Genomic DNA, 21,970 nt, shown 5'->3' with positions numbered 1-21,970 from the left:
CGCGGGCGTGCTGGAGCCTATCCCAGCTGTCATCGGGCAGGAGGCGGGGTACACCCTGAACCGGTTGCCTGACAGCTGGGATAGGCTCCAGCACGCCCGCGACCCTAGTGAGGAAAAGTGGTTCAGAAAATGGATGGCTGGATGTGTTTTGTAGTTTATATTACCTTGTCATTGATGTTTTATTGTGTCTCATGTCAGATTTCTTCATCTTGGTAACATCAGGTGACAGTGTCGTTCCGGTTTTTCCTGGTTTGAGGTGAGAAATGAATGTGCTTCTCGAAATGCGACACACTTTGAAAGCATCCATTATTTTTAAGAATGTTTCCTGGCAGGGACACGGATGTAGTATCAGAGGTGGAATGCTGTAATGACAAACAAGATTCACGTGTCCTGTCGCTTCGTGTTACAAACAATTGTATTATATTACTGAAGTATTTATACGGCACACCAGACACTTGTGACTAATTTGGAATTTTTTTCTCAGTGACTAAAGCATTCATCTCAATGGAAAACCAAACCTAAGAGCTTTGTGGTATGTAAATTTGGCGCTGTAAAACTCCCTTTAGTGGCGACGAAAACGAATGTTCCATTGTTACGACTATTCGAGCATTTTAACACTGGTATACTGTAACAGCGACATCATATTTGGTGTATGAAATTATTAAAGAATACAAGTGAAATTGTAAAAAGGTTTATTCGGACACGATCCCTTCAACCCAAATCAGAAAAAAAAAGTATTAGTACAGTATTAAAAAACGATTGTCCTTTCAGTTCCTTTGTGCTGTTTTACACCATGATTTCCATTTCAGATTTTAACTGATTTTAGGATTTCAACACCATCTTGCCACTAGTGTCTTTTTGTGAGATGGACCAAAGAAAAAAAAAAAAAAAGATACAAAATCATTCTATTAGCCCAATAACATAATTGCATTTCCAATTTAAAGACAAATATAGTCTGATCTTCATCTCAATCACAAGAATAAACAGTCTGCTGAAATTAATACCTGACAAACAATTATATATATGTTCATATTTATACGTAAAATAAACATTCACAGGACAGGGAGGAAAAAGTAAGTCAACCCTTGGACTTGGATTTAATAACTGGTTGACCCTCCTTCACCAATAAAAAAAAACACCAATATGCTTGTTATAAATTACCCCCCCTTTGTATCGATTATCAGTTATCCAGGTCACGGTAATCCGCAAAGGTCGAATCGAGGAAACTGGACTTTTCTTGTTTGTTGAATATGACATTCGAAAATGACTGAGGCAATTATGCTACTGATACAGTATGTTGAGACAAATGAATAGTTGACACAACAATGCTGGATAAACAGTGTATTCAGACTCTGGGTGAACGTTTGTAAAATCTTTGTGAAAGAACATTGCTGGAGGCCAAACACTTGAATGGAGTTTACAGTCAAGAAGCCAGACATGGAGCTTGCATGAGAGCACATTAGATTGTGCTGGTGTACCAAATGTGGCAGGTGGGTGGATATCAAAGGGGCCTTTTATGAGTAGAAACTTGTTTACAGTCAGGTCTAAGGATGCCTCTAACTAGCGCCAGTTGGGTTAGCCTTATGGCGCTAGCGTGGGGGAAAGCCTCTGTGTGGTCCTCCCCGGCCCCGGAATCCGCCCCTGTCTCCACGGAAGTTTGGTCTGTTTCTTTCCCGACCTCTCTCCCCACCTCTCCCTGCGTTCGGACCGCTGCGCCCTCCTCTGGGTGCTCCGCCACCGCGGTCAGACTTCATCTTAGAAGGTGGCGATTTGGGCCGCAGTCGCTCGATTTCCTCTGTGCAACCGGAGAGGTGGGATTCTGGCAAAGCGAAATGTGCGGCGTAGCTCTCCGAGTTGAAATTACTGTTGGTGAGAGTGGGGCCCACTGTCAGCCAGCCTGCAGGGGGAGACATTAGGCAGTTACAGATGTTTAGAGACCCAGCAGAACAAGAAGAGAAACGATAGCGACACACAAACACAAACGTCTTTCACACCCGGTCTGATGGTTGAGTCTCGTCCAAAAAGGTGCAACCTCCTGCGGCCCAAACAGAAGTGCTCGATGATGTGAAAGATCTCGACGGGCTTTTCGACGTTTCCCATCTCGGGCTCCTCCGTGATGATTAAGTCGATGTCCACATTGGCATGGATGAAGTCGCCATCTGTGCTTCTCCGCACCGTTCCTTTGATCCCCATCAGGCAATGTTCCTGGAAAGAAACCTTGTTACAGATTTTGGTTTGAGAGCTTATCTCACTGGCTGAGACGTCGCGGCGACTTGGCACAGCGTCATACCAAAAGTTTGCTTGCGCTCTCACCAAGACAATCCCGCGCCCCACACAGCAATTTCTTCCCGTGTATATATGTATGACAATATGTCAGTACAATTAGATGTACCAAAAGTCTAAATTTGACTTAGTGTTTGGAAATGTATTTTCAATATACCACAGCTGAGGTAAAATTAGTTGTATAGTTTGAAGAGCTCTGCTAAATAGGTGGCAGGAGGAAAAACATATTGATCGAATCGTCACTATTTAAATATACCGTAAATGAAGTAATAAATCAAATATATCTCATAACATACAGAGTCACTGCGAGGCAAAAAGCTGGTAGAGATGACCTTACGTATTTTTCATGGGGGAAAAAAATAAATAAAATGTAAACAATAAAATGGCATGAAATAACATTTCAAATTCAAACTTCTTTTTGTAATTACAGATGTGCTAAGGCATGAAAAAGGACCCCGCAGAGAGGTTTTTTGATTTTAACATAAATTAAGCAATCTGGAAGACTTAAGGCAAAATAAAAAAAAATCTTCACACAGAAAAACATGTATTTACACTGCTCAAGTACATGTTGATGTACAAATTTAAGATTCAAAATTAAATTTGCCTCATTTCTTTGCTTTTTTGTTTTGGCCTCCAACTTGAACGAGGCCCATCTCTACCTGCACCTGATGCCTGCTTCAAGCTGTGCCACATGAATAGAATCCTCCTTTTTAAGCAATCTCATTCTGGAAAAGAATTGACTCAAATCATTGTCTCTTATCATTTTTCACTATTACCAACTTCAAAGGATAATCCCAAATGCACCCCGCAAGGAAAATATTACGTCCAGTATTTTTGTTTTTATTGGCCATTTCTGAATTTGAAGTTAGTTAATTCTGTGTTGGGACAATCCCTAACATCGCTCTGTCGCTCAATACATTTAACTTTTACATCCGTAAACCAATTAGATAATTGTAGGCGCGTTGCCTAATTAATACAAGATGTACTCGCGTATCAGCTCTTGTCGCTGATGTAACGTGTGCTTCGTGGTTCCGCTGGGAGTAGGGGTAGAGTAACCAACATTTGCAATTTACTTCACGGTGTTTTCTCAAGTTATAAGCTTGCTGAAATATCCACGTCTGGGCAGACAAATACTACAATACACGAAAGCTGTTGTTTTTGTTCGTCTAAATGTAAACAAGAGTGGCGCGCCGTTGCCTTCATAGTAACGACGACCTTCCCGACATGGCCGCCACGGCGGCACGACGATCAGCCGGGCTCCCGGCTTATCTAGTGTTAATACCTATGCCCGGAAAGCCCAATAGAAGACGACTTGTGAGGTCATGTGACTTTCGTGACGTTTGATTGGTGAATTAGACTTAAACGTCACTAGCGCTTAATTTAGATTGGGGCAAACAGCGGCCAATGCGGAAGTCGAAGCGGTAGTCTCGCGCACAAAATAGTTGATAAATAAGCAATAATTGATAAATAAAAGTAGCGAGCGACATTTAGATCATTGTAACGAAGTAATAGTACCGTTACTTCTTAGCAACAGAAGCGGCGGAAGTGTTTTTTCTGGTCTTCTCAACTCCTGTGACTTTTCCAAAGCAGGTCCCGAGTGCCTATGACGACGACGACAGCGACGGCGGCCCCCCGCCCCCCTTCTCCCAGGGAAAAACTCATCAGATCTATACGATTCACGTAAATGGCCTATTTTGAGTTCAAAACGGTGAATTTCGCCTAAAGGCAACTGATTTGCATGTACGTGATTAAAAAAAACACTGCAGACAAATTGAAATATGTTACGGCACAATAAGATAACTTAAAACACTCAGGGCTCTCAGTCATGTGGGCTCTCAGTCACATGATCCAGTTGCGGTTGGGACCGAAAATTTAAGAAATTACATGTATTCTAATTTAGATTTTTCTTCTACAACAGAGAGGTGTACCAAGTTCCCACGTGGAACATATTAGTTACAGGAAGTGTAGCTGCCTCACGCTAGAAGTAACAAGTGAAACCCGTAATAAGGTTGAGCTTGCTCCGTTGAGAGATGTTCACTCTGTTTGTTGCAAGTATTGTCATAGTTACCAGAAAATGGGAAATAATTGTTGTAAGAATCAGAGTGACGAGGAGATCACAGGAGATGAAAAATATATGAAACAAAAGGATGAAAGCTCAACGGAGTATGTGCTCAGGTGGAAAAAGAAATATAATTTTAACGGAAAATTGACAATACCAGGGACCGAAAAGTTGAAAGAAGAGAAACTAAGAACAGAAAGTACAAAAAAACAGGTTAAGTTAGATAAAGAAACAGCAGCAGCTATTAGCTGGGCAGTAGTAGCGCATGACTGGAAAAAAGGTCAGTTAGACGCTAAACAAAGATTGTTTATAAGAAATGAAGACACGAGACACAGCAGGGGCGCAGACAACAGGGAGGGGCACCTGAGGCCTCTGCTCCTCTCTTATCTGGCCCTGCGGGGGAGGAAAAGCCTCCAGCATAAACTGACTCTCCTCTGCCTTCTGTAAACAAGAATGTGATAAGTCTGTATCCGCCTCTTCCAGCCACACTAGCGCAATCAAGATGTAAAACTGGTGGTGTGGGAAATCGGAGCAGAATGATGGGTGGAGTATTAAGTCCAGACTCCTCTCCCAAATTGCAAGATTTAACTGAAGGGGACCTGTATCCCATGATCGAAGTGGCAAATCCTGCATGTGAAGGTGAAGGAGGCAGAGAAGGCAGAACAATTCTTGTTTACAGACCTTGGTCAAAAGAACGGTGTAAAAGCAGTGGAACGCTTAACACCTTACAAAAGAGATGTAGAAGAGTGGTGCCGTGATATGCAACAGCTGGTTAGCACATATCACTTAAATGGATTAGAAATACAGCAATCATTGCAGACTGCCCTCACAATAGATTGGGGCAGAGTACGAGGCAATTTTAATCCAATGGGAGGAAACCCTCCTGCACCGTTACCTGCTGACAGTCAACAACTTGCAGACCAACTACTATGTGTTTGAGAGAATGAGGCAACTATTCAGTCACAGAGTAGACTATGGCCAAATAAGTGCGACCGTGCAAAAAGAAGATGAACCAGTCGATGAGTTTACGGCACAGTTTGAGGAAGTGTTTTGAACAAATAGTGGTATCATAGATGGACAGGTAGGCAGAGCATATCAACAGCAGTTAAAAAAATGCATTGCTAAATGGAATGAGACCAGAAGTATAAGTGTGGATTAAAAAACATGATGTAAACCTGGCCACTCAAAGCTTGGATGAGTTCATGAATCATGCTCGACATGCTGAAAGTGTAGTACGAAATAAAAAGAAAAAAATGTAGTGAGGAGAGAAATTCTGGTGTACTGAAGGAGAAGAGGAAGTAAATTATGTTGGAAATAGAAGAGGTAGAGGACACAGCAGATGCCGTGGTCCTGGGAAAGGAAGAGGAGGTTGGAATAGTGGAAGAGAGAATTGGAATCAGTCAAAACTGAATGCAGAAGGTTGCTGGAATTGTGGCAAAGAAGGACATTGGGCAAGGGATTGTCCTCAGAAAATAAATATCAGAAGTTCAGCATGACTAGATAAGTCTGAATAAAGACAAATTGTAAAAGATGACGTTTAGCGACATACGAATAGAAAATAATACAAATCAATTAGAACAAGTAGACATACAAGCAACAGAAGTTTATTTAAGTTCAAAGACGAAACCTGAAGTTACTCTAGAAGTAGCTGGACAAAGTTACATGTTTTTGTGTGATTCAGGAGCATGTAGAACAGTGATAAGAAAAAAAACACAGAATGTTGAAATGTCTAAAGAGAAAATCATCACAGTTTCTAGTGGAGCAATAAATATAGACACCCTGACAGAGCCACGAGTCATCCATGATCCAGAAACAGGAAACCAGGTTAGCGCACCCCTAGTAGTGGCCCCACAATGCCCAGTAAATTTACTGGCCAGAGATTTAATGACAGTATTAAACATTGCAGTTGTCCCATTCAAAGATGGAATGATGGCAAAAAGATTGGGCAAAGAAAACAATATATATGTGCGTGAGGACAAATGGGACTCCAAATTTTTATTGGAGTTTGGGTTTGGTGAATGCACCCCCTGTGTGGGCAGTGGAGGAATTGATTAGATGTGCTGAGGATAAGGTTAAGAAGCCTGAAGATGAAATGACAAAAAACAATTTGCATATCACATTGAGATACAAGGAGACCCCTGGTCCTGACCACAAATATGAACAAATTAGGGCCACAAACAGTGCAATTGTTATATTTGTACTGGAATGAGACTAGTGCAGTAGTAGCAGTCGCTTGAAGCAACGAGGCAGAAAAACTGTTTTGTAATCATACAATTTCACACGCGTCTCTAATGAGAAGCAAACATGAGACATGGGTAGATTTAGGTCTTAGGGCAGCTCGAGGGCAAAGAGCTACAGATTGGGAGCAAAGGTCTGGGAAAAGAACAGACTTTAGCAAAACAATGCAGACGTGGACAATGTACTGAGGATGGCACATAAGAATGATGCCAGCGCAGCACATTGAAGACACACAAATAGAAGAGGTATGACAGCACTTTTTTTTTTTTTTTTTTTTTTTTTTACCAAAGAGCAGGAAGAGCAGCTAAACTAGCTTCCTGATGAATTATGGAAAGAAAAAAACAGCTCTGATGTTGGCCTAATGATAACATGTGAGCCAGTGAAAATTAGAGCCAAAAATTAATATCGTCCATGTCAAAGACAATATCCATTAAAGCAAGATGCTAAAGAAGGCAGAAGAGCAGTGATTGATAAAAATAGCAGGAGTGTTAATTGAGTGTCTAGATTCTCCATGCAATACCCCAATATTTCCAGTAAAGAAAGCACCCCCATCTGTAGGATGGAGGTTGGTCCATGATTTGCAAGTAGTAAATGCAGCAGTGATTGCTAGAGCGCCAAGTGTACCCGATCCACACGCCGTTAAATCATTTGGGTTCCAACGCAAAAATATTTTCTGTTGTGGATTTGAGTAATGCATTCTTCTCTATACCAGTACACTCGAATAGCAGATTCTGGTTTGCATTTACATTTGAAGGAAAAAGATACACATATACCAGGTTACCTCAAGGATATTGTGAAAGTCCCACAATATTCTCCCAAGCAATCAACACTTGCTTGGGCACATCTGATCCTCCATGTGAAAGTCAGATTTTGACTTACGTGGATGACATTCTTGTGGCATCACAAAATTAACAGGACTGCGAAAAAGACACATTGGCTCTGTTGCAACAGCTTGCCAAAACGGGAAATAAAGTGAACAAAGCTAAATTACAATTTTGTGCGACAGAAGTGAAATATTTAGGTCATATGTTGACTGCAAGCGTAGTCATGTGGACCCAATGAGAAAAGAAGCCACCTTGTCAGCTCCACAACCTGAAACAAAACGACAAATGATGTCTTTTTGGGGCTGTGCAATTATTGCAGGAGTTGGGTAGCTAATTACGCAGAGATAACAACACTGTTGCAAAATGTTATTTATGCAACACCAATGACAATGTCAGACAAAATTCAGACAAAGGAAGGAGAAAGAGTATTTTGTGAATTGAAAATAATTTTGGCAGGAACAGCAGTATTGGCATTGCCAAATTATGAAAAACCATTTGAACAGACAGTTGATTGTCGAAACGGTCACGACCTCGGTTTTGTCGCAAAAACATGGAGCAAAACTCAGGCCAGTAGCACTATTCAACTAGGCTTGATGCAGTTGCACACGCAATGCCAATTTGTGTGCAGGCTATACTTGCAGCTGCAATGGCCGTGCAGGCATCAGCGGATATTGTGTTGTTTCATCAGCTGACACTCAAAGTTCCACATGCAGTCTCTGCTGTACGGAAGACCATTTAAATTACCCATTGTAAATAGCCCGTTAAGTCCTGAGCAAATGGAAGAAATTGATTTAAGTGACTATATAAGGAAAGTATTTAACGACAAAGAAGTGAAAATGTCTAATCAAATGCTAGATGAATCTCTACCCCTGCAGGAAGGCCGACATCCCATCAAACCTGGAGACTGGGTCATGATCAAAGGAAAGTGTTGGTCCAGTCCGCGGTGGGAAGGTCCATTTCAAGTGTTGTTGACGACCCCAACTGCTGTGAGGATCGCTTAACGAGCTTCTTGGATCCATTTGTCACACTGCAAGAGACAGGTACCACTGACAAGTAGCTCACCCGGAGTCTGACTACAAAGGGAGTTAGGCATATAGAACCTATCAACGTCAGTGAAGACGGGAGCTTGCTCCCTAGAACTCCCCCAACTTCTTAGGAGCTGTGAAGTCGCACGACCTGAGCATCGTGCAGGAAGTGACTGAGAGGGTATCCGTGCCCCTCCCGCATCAACAGGGGGGTAAAGTGCGATCCAAACCATTGTGGGCCGTCCTTCTTTTGTCCTTCCTGAACGGGCAAGAGTGAGAAGTGGCACAGAAGCAGAATAATACACACCGTTGGTCGAGAACGGGACAAGAATACTGTTAGTTGCAAAAAGAGAGGTGAAGTGCTAGGAACCTCTCCCTCTCAGAAGATAGAAAGATGATTGCTTTCTGGCTTAAGAGGAAACCAGGAATTGAAAAGACCATGCGACATCACATTGACTGCACGCCAAGAGCAATATTATGTATAATATTGTTGTGTGTAGTGTTAATGATTCCACCACTGATATGGCTTTTGTAAAGAAAGGAAGAAAATGGTATTGATATTGTTGTTAGAAGATTACGATTTGTGTCAAATGAACATCATGACATGCTCCATGATGGATGGAATATATCACATATTTACTTAACGAACACATGGTACAGGTATACTTCAATGATTGCAAAGGTAAACAACAAGTCTAAGTGTTATGTTTGTACCAAAATGCCAATCTCCTCAAGTCATCAAAGAATTGAGCTAGTGTCACTAAATTATTCGACGTCCACGTGTAGTTGATTTTGCTATAAAAGGAAGAATGACAAATGCTGGAGCTTATACCTGGAAAAACGACACGTTACTTCAAATTCGGCAAGGATGTGGTGAAATGTTTATATTTAAAAAGATTAATGGCGCAGGCCTGATGGCTGACCATGTGTATATCCCAGACAAAACCAAATTTACTGATTGTTATGCTGCAAGTGGAAGGCTATTTTTAGGAGCTTTCAAAAAATGCCATTGTGAGAACACCCTGATACCTGTTTCTTGCAAAAAGAAGTCAAACGGGGAGATTGGGTCTCAACGGGGATGCTTAAGGGGATACATAAGCGGTCGATACATAGATGAGAAAAAAGCTGAATGTGCCTGGAGAAACTGAGTATATACCTGACAATAGTCATCCATTTAAGGGAAACACTTTTGCAATGGATGGGTTCTATTGGGTGTGCGGAGACAAACTTTATCTACAACTCCCTGCCAATTGGGGAGGCGTATGTGCCCCAGTTAGAGTTCATGATCATACTTATGTCCTTTATGCATCAACACTTGGAAGAAACAGATGTAAAAGAAAGTTGTCAGGTCCTACGGTTAAAACACACGATCCAATTTGGGGTTCAAATGTACCGGATGAATTTAAATTATGGGGGACAAGGGAAAAGATGTTGCTTAGTCTTTTTCCATGGCTTGGTACAGGGAAGGTGATGTTAAGAGTTGAAACCATGGACTACAGACCAAGCCTTTTCAATGCACGGGAAGCAAAAAGTGACCAAATGAATGAGATGAGAATAATGGTCTTACAAAATAGGATGGCCCTTGATTTGCTGACTGCTGCCCAAGGAGGAGTTTGTGCTCTAATAAACGACACCTGCTGTACCTATATTCGTGACAATGCTGCTGATGGACATGCAATAGCAGAAGCTATTCAGACAATGAAAACTGTGAGAGATGCTGAAACTCAGGATGATGTTAATAATAAAGGTTTTGATTTGTACTTTTGGTTAATATTTGGTAGATGGACAAGTGTATTGATGAACATTGGACCTTCGATCCCTCAGGCAGCACTGCATCAAAAACAGACATCAATGTGTAAAGCATATCACCCCATTCAACATGGCCACCACGTAGGCAGGGGAGGATCTAGCATTATTGTATATGTGTGACCTGGAAATACATCAGTCCCATTCTCTGCCTGCATTGTGCCACAGCGCCAGTAAACATCAGCGCCCAATTCTGGAACTAACAGACTTTGTCAACGGCATTTTAGGTGACAAATTGAAACTATTTTTGGACATATTGTTCAGTTCCGATGGTCTGTTTTATTTGATATCCGTTATCTCGGAGTCTGTTTTATCAAGGTTCCACTGTATAATTGTTTGAACAGAGAAGACTGGTAGAGCCCAAGCTCCACCAGGACAGGCCGCATTTTGATAATGGACTTTGTGGTCGTGTCATCGGACCTGTGTTCGCATGTCTTGAACAATCGGGTGCAGAGAGGGGTGGAGCTTTTTCATAGGTAAAGTACGGTGTCACCGTTTATTTATCCATGATTCTAGTTTTTATTTATTAATATCTATACCAAATGTCATTGCAATTGGAGTTCACTTTAAGATTCCGAAGAGCACAGTGGCCTCCATAATCCTTAAATAGAAGACGTTTGGGACGACCAGAACCCTTCCTCGAGCTGGCTGTCCGGACAAACTGAGCAATCAGGGGAGAAGAGCCGTAGTGAGAGAGGTAAAGAAGAACCCAAAGATCACTGTGGCTGAGCTCCAGAGATGCAGTCAGAAGATGGGAGAAAGTTCTATAAAGTCAACCATCACCGCAGCCCTCCACCAGTCGGGGCTTTATGGCAGAGTGGCCCGACGGAAGCCTCTCCTCAGTGCAAGACATGAAAGCCCGCATGGAGTTTGCTAAAAAAACTCCTGAAGGACTCCAAGATGGTGAGAACTAAGATTCTCTGGTCTGATGAGACCAAGATAGAACTTTTTGGCCTTAATTCTAAGCGGTATGTGTGGAGAAAACCAGGCACTGCTCATCACCTGTCCAATAAAGTCCCAACAGTGAAACATGGTGGTGGCAGCATCTTGCTGTGGGTGTGTTTTTCAGATGCAGGGACAGGATGACTGGTTGCAATCGAAGAAAAGATGAATGCGGCCAAGTACAGGGATATCCTGGACGAAAACCTTCTCCAGAGTGCTCAGGACCTCACACTGGGCCAAAGGTTCACTTTCCAACAAGACAATGACCCTAAGCACACAGCTCTAAAATAACGAAGGAGTGGCTTCAGAACAACTCCGTGACTGTTCTTGAATTGAGCATCTCCGGATAGACCTGAAAATGGCTGTCCACCAACGTTCACCATCCAACCTGACAGAACTAGAGAGGATCTGCAAGGAGGAATGGCAGAGGATCCCCAAATCCAGGTGTGAAAAACTTGTCGCATCATTCCCAAAAAGACTCATGGCTGTATTAGCTCAAAAGGGTGCTTCTACTAAATACTGAGCAAAGGGTCTAAATACGGCTGCGTGATATTCCAGTTTTTTTTTTTTTTTTAATTTGCAAAATTTAAACAATTCTGTTTTTTTCTGTCAATATGCGGTGCTGTGTGTACATTAATGAGGAAAAAAAATTAACTTAAATGATTTTAGCAAATGGCTGCAATATAACAAAGTGAAAAATTTAAGGGGGTCTGAATACTTTCCGTACCCACTGTATATGTGAAATATGGACCATTAAGGGATTTTTATTTATTTTATTTTTCATTTCATTTAAGGGAGCCAAAATATATCCTGCATACCACAGTGTACCACTATTTATTTGTACCTTGCCTTGGCTCTGTATATTACTTTCTGTTACATTGTACTCCAAGGGCAGTTCTTGACACACTGTACTGTGTGTCCCATTGATCAGTGGACAGACAACTGTCACTTCAAGGAACAAAGAATAGCTAGACAATGTGCCATCTCACAAAAAAAAAAAAAAAGCATGTCTTGTGGTAATAAGACGCAAGTTACCACAGTCTTATGTAATTGGGTGTAATACGTCAGCCTTCAAAATAAAATGGATACTGTGATATTAATTTCTTGTACCTTGGTCCTCTGAAATACTGCTTTTGGGTCCAGTGCCTTTGTCTTGCCTGGGTTATTCTTGTTGGTCTTGATCCAGCAGATGTCTTCGCAACGCCTGAAGCCCCATTTCCTTAAACACTGCAAACATTGTGTTGAGTGTGAAGGTCAAGATTTACAACTGAATACAAATTTAACAGAACACTTTTGAGTTTTGATGCTAGAAGGGGGCATAAAAATGTTTTCTTGCATTAGCATCCCTGTGGCAAATCGGAGTTGACTGATTTCTAATGGTACAGCAGCTATAAAAGGATGAGGTTGACCTCCTAATTCAGTCAACAAACGTTCAAATACTCTTACTGCAACACCTTGTGTGTCCAATTTCTTTTCTTGTATTTTATACCAGCTGACCCCATCTTTGGACGATATTACAATCCATTAAGCAGGGTAAGAACATCCAAACCATCGGGCCTAATTTTAACATTTCCCCCGCCTTTCTGATCAAGTCAGCAAAGGCCTGATTGTCGGATGTCAAAAATATTATCCTTAGTGATACAGTATTATCCTGAGTGATTATCTTGTAGTGTGGGCTGTGTTAAGGGTGATTTTTTCCTAATCCATCCACTTGGGCCATTTGGTAGCTGGCCGCGCCACTCCCCCCACCCTTTTTCATTTTTTTCCGACTGGGAGCAGTGCACCCACCCCACCCCGTTGATGATTAGCGTCCTGCCGAGACACTCCGTTTACCCCCCATAGATGATTAGCTTCTGACCCACCGCGTCCACCCTGTCGGGCCGACAACTGTCAATGTCCAACTTGTTTAATATACTTTATCATTTAAGTGCATGGGTCAACACCAACGGTGGCAGAGGCGCAAACTCTTGTGATTGTAATGCGAAAAGGTATGATAGCCAATTAGGAAGCGACCTGAAGAAGTGCTATTTCCAGATACAAATTGAGGAGCAAATGTTTGTGTTTCGTGGTTGTATGATGTCTCTAACAAGTCATTCACCACATTAAAAACAATGACAAAATGAGTTTCTCAAATGTAAAAAAAAATAATCAATTAGGATGATAAAAACAGGTTCATGTGTACCCCGATTATTTTGACGAAACTGACCATAAAGAACCATTTATTACAGTCTACTAAACAGTCAGAAGCTACACCCATTTGGCAACTGTTCTCCAGTAATACATAACCTCAAATGGAACTATTGACACTTTGTGTATGAATCACAATGTACTAGAAAGGGTGAAAAGGTCACACTGTCAATCAGCTGTACATACTGTAGTACATAATGAACAGTGGCACTCTGGAAGTACCTCAGGAGGAACTACAGTGGGGCAAAAAGGTAGTCAGCCACCAATTGTGCAAGTTCTCCCACTTAAGAAAATGAGAGAGGTGTGTAATTTTCATCATAGGTAGACCTCACTTATGAGAGACAAATGACAAAAAAAAATCCAGAAAGTCACTGTCTGATTTTTAAATAATTTATTAGCAAATTATGGTGGAAAATAAGTATTTGGTCAATAACAAAAGTTAATCTCAATATTTTGTTTTATACCCTTTGTTGGCAATGACAGAGGTCAAATCTTTTCTGTAAGTCTTCACAAGGTTTTCACACACTGTTGAAGGTAATTTGGCCCATGCAGATCTCCTCTAGAGCAGTGATGTTTTGGGGCTGTCGCTGGGCAACACAGACTTTCAACTCTCTCCAAAGATTTTCTATTGGGTTGAGATCTGGAGACTGGCTAGGCCACTCCAGGACCTGGAAATGCTTCTTACGAAGCCACTCCTTTGTTGCCGGTGCAGTGTGTTTGGGATCATTGTCATGCTGAAGGACCCAGCCATGTTTCATCTTCAATGCCCTTGCTGATGGAAGGAGGTTTTCACTAAAAATCTCACGATACATGCCCCCATTCATTCTTTCCTTTACACGGATCAGTCGTCCTGGTCCCTTTGCAGAAAAACAGCCCCAAAGCATGATGTTTCCACCCCCTTGTTTTACAGTAGGTATGGTGTTCTTTGGATGCGACTCAGCATTCTTTCTCCTCCAAACACAAGTAGTTGAGTTTTTACCAAAAAGTTCTATTTTGGTTTCATCTGACCATATGGCATTCTCCCTATCCTCTTCTGGATCATCCTCTCTAGAAAACTTCAGACGGGCCTGGACATTTACTGGCTTAACCAGGGTGACACGTCTGGCACCGCTGGATTTGAGTCCCTGGTGGGGTAGTGTTTTACTGATGGTAGCCTTTGTGACTTTGGTCGCAGCTCTGTGCAGGTCATTTCACTATGTACCCCCGTGTGGTTCTGTGATTTTGGCTCACCGTTCTTGTGATTGTTTTGACCCACGGGGTGAGATCTTGCGTGGAGCCCCAGATCGAGAGAGATTTTCAGTGGTCTTGTATGTCTTTTGTAATAATTGCTCCCACAGTTAATTTATTCACACCAAGCTGCCCAGCCCAGTGTAGGTCTACAATTTTGTTTCTGGTGTACTTTGACAGCTCTTTGGTCTTGGCCATAGTGGAGTTTGGAGTGTGACTGTTTGAGGTTGTGGACAGGTGATTTTTATACTGAAGAGTTCAAACAGGTGTCATTAATACAGTTAACGAGTGGAGGACAGAGGAGCCTCTTAAAGAAGTTACAGGTCTGTTAGAGCCAGAAATCTTGCTTGTTTGTAGGTGACCAAATACTTATTTTCCACCATAATTTGCTAATACATTCTTTAAAAATCAGACTGTGATTTTCTTCCTCATTTTGTCTCTCATAGGTGAGGTATACCTATGATGAAAATTACAGGCCTCTGTCATCTTTTTAAATTGGAGAACTTGTACAATTGGTGGCTGACCAAATACTTTTTTTTGCCCCAGTGTAAATAATCACTCCACAAACAATTGTGTCTATTTGACACACACAACAATGCTGTCATCTCATCTGACAAAGTAAAAAAAATATATATATTATTTAAAAAAAATAAAAATAAATAAAATAGAATAGAATAAGAAGCATTCCTTGAGCCCCGTGGACACTGTGAACTCAGACCAGCATAGATGACAGAGTGAGGCAAGGAGTTACCATTCTTCCCAAGTCCAGGCCTTCACCCGAGCCGCACCAGAGAAAGACGAAAGACCGCAGGGCGGATATCTCTTCAATCTCCAGCTTCATGATCTACCAACCACAGGAGAGGAAACGTGAATAGTCCTTCCTTCAATCCAATTTACATCGTGCTTACCCTAATTCGGCTTGCGGGTGAGTTGGAGCCAGTGCTAGCTGATTTCGGGTGGGGTACACCCTGGACTGGTTGCCGGCCAATCGCAGGGCACATATAGACAAACAACCATTCGTACTTATATTGATTTCTATGAACAATTACATAAGGAATAAGCTGGAGTACCTGGGGTAAACCCACACAAACAGTAGAAGAACACGCAAACGCCACACAGGATGTTTGAGCCGTGTGAGGCAAACATGCCAACCATGAGGCCACTACACTGCCTCCGCGTTAAGAGTCATAAAATAAAATTAAGTCAAATAAATGTTATATAAAGTGGAAGAGTAGACGACTGTTTACCACGTCTGCCTCACAGTTCTGAGGACCCGGGTTCAAATCCGGCCTCACCTGTTTGGAGTTTGCATGTTCTCCCCGAGCCCGGGTGGGTTTTCTCCGGGTACTCCGGTTTCTTCCCACATCCCAAAAACATGCATGGTAAGTTAATTGAAGACTCTAAATTGTTCGTCGGTGGGAATGTGAGTGCGAATGGTTGTTTGTTTATATGTGCCCTACAATTGGCTGGCGACCAGTTCAGGGTGTAACCTACTTCTTGCCCAGAGTCACCTAGGATAGGCTCCAGCACGCCCGCGACTCTCGTGAGGATAAGCGGTATGGAAGATGAATGAATGAATCAATGAATGAAATGTTACACAAGTGGACAGGACTGGACAGTTAAGCCAAATGAATGTTCAGATAAGTGCAAGTTGCCCTCTGCTGGATAAAGACGGCAGCCGGGGAAGGCGTACATACCCTACAGTATGTTTGTACATTACCACAATTCCAGTGTAGCTGCTCACATGTACTTATATCTGGGCTCATTCACTTTCTTAGCAATAGTTTTCTATGGCTTTTCAATCACTTTTCCAAAACCTTTCAGTTTATTTTCAAGACTGAAAGAATTAAGTATTCACGGCGTTTTGTTTGCAAATATTTCAGAATCCACATTGAGAGGAGATGCCGGAGAGTCTGGTTGGGCCTTCTTCGACTTTGAATGATTCTGGTTCAGATTCCGTTTCTTACTTCTGATTTGTAACAACTCCTGATTCTTTTAGGGGGCAGGCCAAGTTAAAAAAACGTTTTTATGGTTTAAATCAAGGTTGTCCAAACTACAGCCATCCCTTTTTTAGAAGCCTGCTTTATAAACTAAAATCAATATTTGACACAACCCCTGTTGTTTGCCTGCTTTGTACTACAGTACTTACTTTCTAAACTGGGTGGCAAGGCAGGATAAAAGAAGTTTGTTCTCATCTCTCACTTGGTTGTTTTCAACCAACCATACATCATTGCGAAGGATGTAACAAAGAAGTCACTGTGAAGTTTGGAGCCCCTCCGTTTTAATTTCTCACAGGGCTATTTTTTTTTTTTTTACCCAGTATTAATATCAAACTTCTGAAACTCAATTTAAAAGTTATGTTTATTTCACACAGGGAAGTTTATACTTTCACAGGCTCATGTTACTGACCTCCCATTGTTGGGAAACCTGGTGTGTAGATTTAGTAAAAAACAAAAACAAACAAAAAACATACAAAAAAAAGACTTGGCAAGATAGTGTTGAGTTGACAATAAAACCGGAAAACGATCACCTCAGTTCAAGTTAATTTGCCCTTAATCAGAAGTCTCAAAGGGCTTCAAAGGCCCACAGTTGACAAATATTGACATATCTGCCTTTTAAAGCAGTGTACTTGAGCGTACTTGACAGAGGAAGTAGCCTCCAGTGCAAATACACGTGCTAATGTTAGAGGCAGTTATTCGTGTTTGAGTTGTCCCGCCGTTTTAGTTCTAGTTTAACTTGTTAACTGCCTCAATGTTGGCACAAGACGTATTTTATTGTTTTACCCACCTGATTCTGACTCAGGTGCGGTGTTTGGCTGAGGGTCGAAGCCGCAGGGAGCACATCAAAGATGGGTCCATGGTGACAAAATCTGCGACCCCCCCCCCAAAAAAGAAAAAAAAAACAGCAACCAGGACGCAACTAGGGGGCGAACGGCACTCTGTTACTCCTGCACGATGTGTCCCAGGTGGTTTAACCATGTTAGTCGCGCAACGTACTTTGCACGATATAATCTTATTGGAGGTGTTGTACGGAGTCGCGTGGTTATTTTTTTAAGTTAAACTACACTTCTGCTTGCTCACGCGTGCGCACACATACATTCGGAGTTGGTATCCAAGTACGAATATGACATCGCATTTTTGGGTCAAATCAAATTTTAATCGCATGTTACACCATTTTATTTTTTTATGCATTCCAAACATTACCCATGCAATATTTCCATGACTTTTTCAAAACTTTATAGATTTTTTTTCCCCCCACAACTTTTCAAGGACATGGAAAATACATTTTCAATGTGCATAACTTTTCCAGGTTTTTCATGATGGTGAAAACACTGTACTATATACATTCTTACAATTCTGCCTAAGAAAAAAATAACAGAAAAAAGAACATCAAGTTAGTATGCAAACTTACATCATCCCAGGTCCAGAAGCGCTCTGTGTGGCTGATGCCTGACTCTCTGTAATATTCCTCTAAAGGCGGCTCAAGTAGGATGACATCAAACTCACTTTTTAAATCCTGCAGGTCAAAGTGCTCCGGGTCGGCCTGCAGGTACCTGATGATGACACACAATCGCACTTGTACAGTGTGGCAAAAAAGTATTTAGTCAGCCAGCAATTGTGCAAGTTCTCCCACTTAAAAAGATGAAACAGGCCTGTAATTTCCATCATAGGTACTCTTCACCTATGAAAGACAAAGTGAGGAAAACATTTTCCATACCGCTTATGCTCACTAGGGTCGCGGGTGTGCTGGAGTCTACCCAAGCTATCTTTGGCGAGAGGCGGGGTACACCCTGAACCAGTCGCCAGCCAATTGCAGGGCACACAAAAACAACCAACCATTCGCACTCACATACACACCTACAGACAATTTAGAGTCTTCAATCAACCTACCATGCATGTTTTTGGCATGTGGGAGGAAACGGGAGTACCTGGAGAAAACCCACGCCAGGATGGGGAGAACATGCAAACTCCACACAGGCGAGGCCGGATTTGAACCCGGGTCCTCAGAACTGTGAGGCAGATGTGCTAACCAGTCGTCCATCGTTGCGCCCCAGTATGTAAATTGCAATTTTGTTTTAAGTTGAGCAAACACAGTTACAGTGTGGGTAGTGAGACTCATGACACAGTGCGGTGACGGTATGTCCAATTTCCACTGAGAGTCGGAATATATAAAGGCGAGAGTTGTGTACTCCCAACGCTTCTCAGCCTTATAAATGTACAACAACACATGTAGCTATACAGGTTATGTTTTACGTGAGAAGCCGAGAGCCTGAGTTTCATGTCGAGCTTTTAAGGCTAAATTCACACTGCGGGGCATGATGCCCAACTCGAATTTTTTTGTCAAATCCGATCTTTTTATGTAGTCATTCACATTACAAAAACAAATGCTGCTTCAACTGTGGATGGAAGGCATCGATGACCCGCCTCCACGGGGCAGGGGTGAAGCGATCACAATCCACTGTTGGAAGAAGACTTCGAGAGAAGAAATATACAGGCCATACCACAAGATGCAAACCACTCATCAGCAAAAGGAATCAGAAGGCCAGATTGGATTTTGCAAACTCCAGAGATGGTCAACAAAAGTTTTGGAACTAAGTTTTATGGACAGATGAGACCAAGGTAAACCTCGACCAAAGTGATGGAAAGGCCTAAGTATGGAGAAAGAAAGGATCTGCATGCATTACATTACGCATGCGCACAACCACGAGTCGCCGTGGTGACAGAAGTAAATACGGCCCCTCATGTAGGTATCGTCATGACGCATTTGTAGCGATTTCAAGGATTTTTTGCAACCGGAGCCAACATTTTGTTATATTTATCAGTTCTAAAGAATCTTCTTTTCGCCACTGACTGTTTTCTGCTCGGCCGCCGTCTGTTTTGTCAAAACAATTGTGATGTTTGTCGCCATTTGATTACGTATAGGTAGGATGTGTGCCCAGTGAGCCTCCATACTCCACTCGGAATTGTCCTGTTCACATTGACATGAAAAAAATCTGACAAATGTCACGTTGGGCAAAAAAATAAATCTGAATTGACCTGCAGTGTGAACATAGCCTGAGCTTTGTCTCCCTTGCCGAGTTGGAGATCCCACTTCAGGAAGACAGGGTTATTAAAGATTAGTTGACCGATAGATGTCATGTCATTGTGAATGTGCGTGGGTACCAGTACTATCTGCAATCTTTTCAACAGCACCTCCTCGCCTGACGACGCAGGGCAGCACTCCGCCAAGCGAGGCTCGCGCTCGCCGTGGCGAGATGGCTGAACGTGCACTTGTGGGCACGCCCATTGGAGTTTCATAATGTCTAGAAAGCACTCTTTATTCAGAAAGGAGAGCATCCAGGTGGATGAGTTTGACTAAAACAGTGTAAAAGACGGTGACTTTCAACCACCTCTCATATAGTGAGACTGTTAAGGGAGCATTAAAACAGGCACTCACGAAAATGCGACCACATTAATTTTTTACCCGCTCACACTGAAAAAAAAAAGGCTAAAAGGCCAAAATTACAGTCCTGAGTTATATTGCATGCTTAAAGTGAGAATTACACATTTTTGCTCTCAATTGGCACAATCTGGATATGCGTCATATAAAGCATGGAATCCGATATCTTCAGACTGGAATCAGGCATCTTGCGAATGTGGATTTTAAAAGAAAAGATATGTATCGGATATCTGCTACGAGTGCAGCATAAATGCACAGATCAGATATACCTCATCAATGAAACCTCATCAAAATACACCAATTGGTGACATAAACTACATTGCCAAAAAGTATTTGCTCACCTGCTTGACTCAGATATGAACTGAAGTGACATCCCATTCTTAATCCATAGGGTTTAATATGACATGAGTCCACGCTCGGCAATCGTAACATCTTAAACTCTTCTGGAAATGCTTTCTACAAGGTTTAGAAGTGTGTTTATGGGAAGTGATGACCATTTTTCCAGAAGCACATTTGTGAGGTTACACACTGATGTTGGATGAGAAAGCCTGGCAAACTCTCATCTGTGTGTTTATGAACCTTGACAAAGGGTGTCCAAATTATGAACATCCGTTTTTTTAGCAGCCTGCAGCATAGAATAAAATGAACATTTTACTCGATGTTCTTTATAACCAGTATCAATATCAAACCTATGAACTAAAAGGCAATGTGTGTGGAACTAACCCAATTGATTTAATATTCATTAATTAATGCTTCAGCTAAAAGTTAAATATAGCATTGTTAAAATATTTATTACCTGTTTTAACTATTTGATTTTATTGTTTCACTCACTCAGTTGACTTCACTCACAGCAGTGTTAAAAGACTTCTGTTTCATCAGGTCAAATGGTTTATAAGTCAAGTTAAAACTTGACTTCTTATTTTAAGCTTGTAGCCTTTTATTTTGAAGGGTACGCACCGGAACTCAGCATTTTGGCATGAAAACTAACTTCAACGCTGATTCCTTTCACTACCCACCGATGTGGCACAAAGGTGAGTGTTTGTGATACTATGAGACATTTATGTGAATTTTGTCCCAATTCATTGTGACGTCAAGTTGCTACGGTGAAATTTTAGCCCAATGTCAAGCTTTTTTTTTTTTTTGTCATAGAAGCTTATGTTGGTTTGAAGACTAAAATAAACGCTAAAAACCATCAGTGCAAAAGTGCAACCAACCGCTTACCTTGTTAGATGTCTCAAGGTTGGAATTGACATATTTTATTGTTTTACCCAACTGACTGGGAGTTGACTTCACCGAAGCTCCGCGCAGTTTTTGATTTTAAGAAAGTTAAGACACACTTTTGTTCGCCGTCGCTGCCATTGGGCACAAGCACGTTATCGTGCCCATTCTCCTTCGTTGGTTTACACTGCTTCTTCGTTGCTTTTTGCCACTTCGTTTTCCCAGCTGGAGGACAAGGCATCGAAACTGGGAACCGAAATTTTTAAATTTGAACGGTTCCGGGATAACCGGAACGTTAGTACCAGTAGTACCAGTTCCAGTACCAGTTCGATGCCCAACCCTAGACCTCACAAATATGCTCAGGAAAGAATGTGCAATACTTTCCATAAACTCACTCCTGAACCTTGTTGAAAGCCTTCCCACAAGACTTGAAACTGTTACAGCTGCAAAGGGTAGACCAACATCATATCAAACCCGATGGATTTAGAATGGGATATCACTTAAAATCATGTGAGTCAAGGCAGGTGCGTGAATAATGCATTTTAGTATATATACACCTGCGTCAGCCCATACAACACAAGCATGTTTAAAAAAACCTGCTTTACAAACTACAGTGAAAGCATAGACAAGTTTTTCCCAAACACTGTGGGAAAATATCCAATTTCATTTAATTTGTCACCCAATTATTTTTTTTTTTTGCTCAGTCAGCCAAGGTCAACTAA

General features: G+C 41.7%; 1 protein-coding gene and 1 long non-coding RNA gene across 7 annotated transcripts in view; one reads left to right on the top strand and one right to left on the bottom strand.

The window, feature by feature from the left end:
• LOC133404163 (uncharacterized) overlaps positions 1 to 12,266 on the top strand; it is a 41,031-nt gene extending 28,765 nt beyond the window's left edge. For 2 of the 4 annotated variants that reach the window (XR_009768792.1, XR_009768787.1), the window contains 2 exons: positions 199 to 256; positions 3,874 to 4,375. This is a non-coding gene — a long non-coding RNA (uncharacterized LOC133404163). Of the gene's footprint in view, positions 1 to 198; positions 931 to 3,873; positions 4,376 to 8,279 lie in introns of those variants that run through there. The other 2 variants (XR_009768789.1, XR_009768790.1) reach the window with 2 other exon arrangements.
• mettl14 (methyltransferase 14, N6-adenosine-methyltransferase subunit) overlaps positions 1,327 to 21,970 on the bottom strand; it is a 36,978-nt gene continuing 16,334 nt past the window's right edge. For all 3 annotated transcript variants that reach the window (XM_061679810.1, XM_061679811.1, XM_061679813.1), the window contains 5 exons: positions 18,003 to 18,144; positions 15,343 to 15,435; positions 12,288 to 12,404; positions 1,995 to 2,205; positions 1,327 to 1,897 (listed from right to left, as the gene is read on the bottom strand). In XM_061679810.1, coding sequence (XP_061535794.1) covers positions 1,590 to 1,897; positions 1,995 to 2,205; positions 12,288 to 12,404; positions 15,343 to 15,435; positions 18,003 to 18,144 — 871 coding nt within the window. In that variant the 3' untranslated portion in view covers positions 1,327 to 1,589. The remainder of the gene's footprint in view (positions 1,898 to 1,994; positions 2,206 to 12,287; positions 12,405 to 15,342; positions 15,436 to 18,002; positions 18,145 to 21,970) is intronic.

The sequence above is a fragment of the Phycodurus eques genome, chromosome 6 (genome assembly GCF_024500275.1).
Source record: "Phycodurus eques isolate BA_2022a chromosome 6, UOR_Pequ_1.1, whole genome shotgun sequence".
Taxonomy (NCBI): Eukaryota; Metazoa; Chordata; class Actinopteri; order Syngnathiformes; family Syngnathidae; genus Phycodurus; species Phycodurus eques.
The sequence above is the reverse complement of the archived record's forward strand: the minus strand, read 5'-3'. Positions and strand labels throughout refer to the sequence as shown.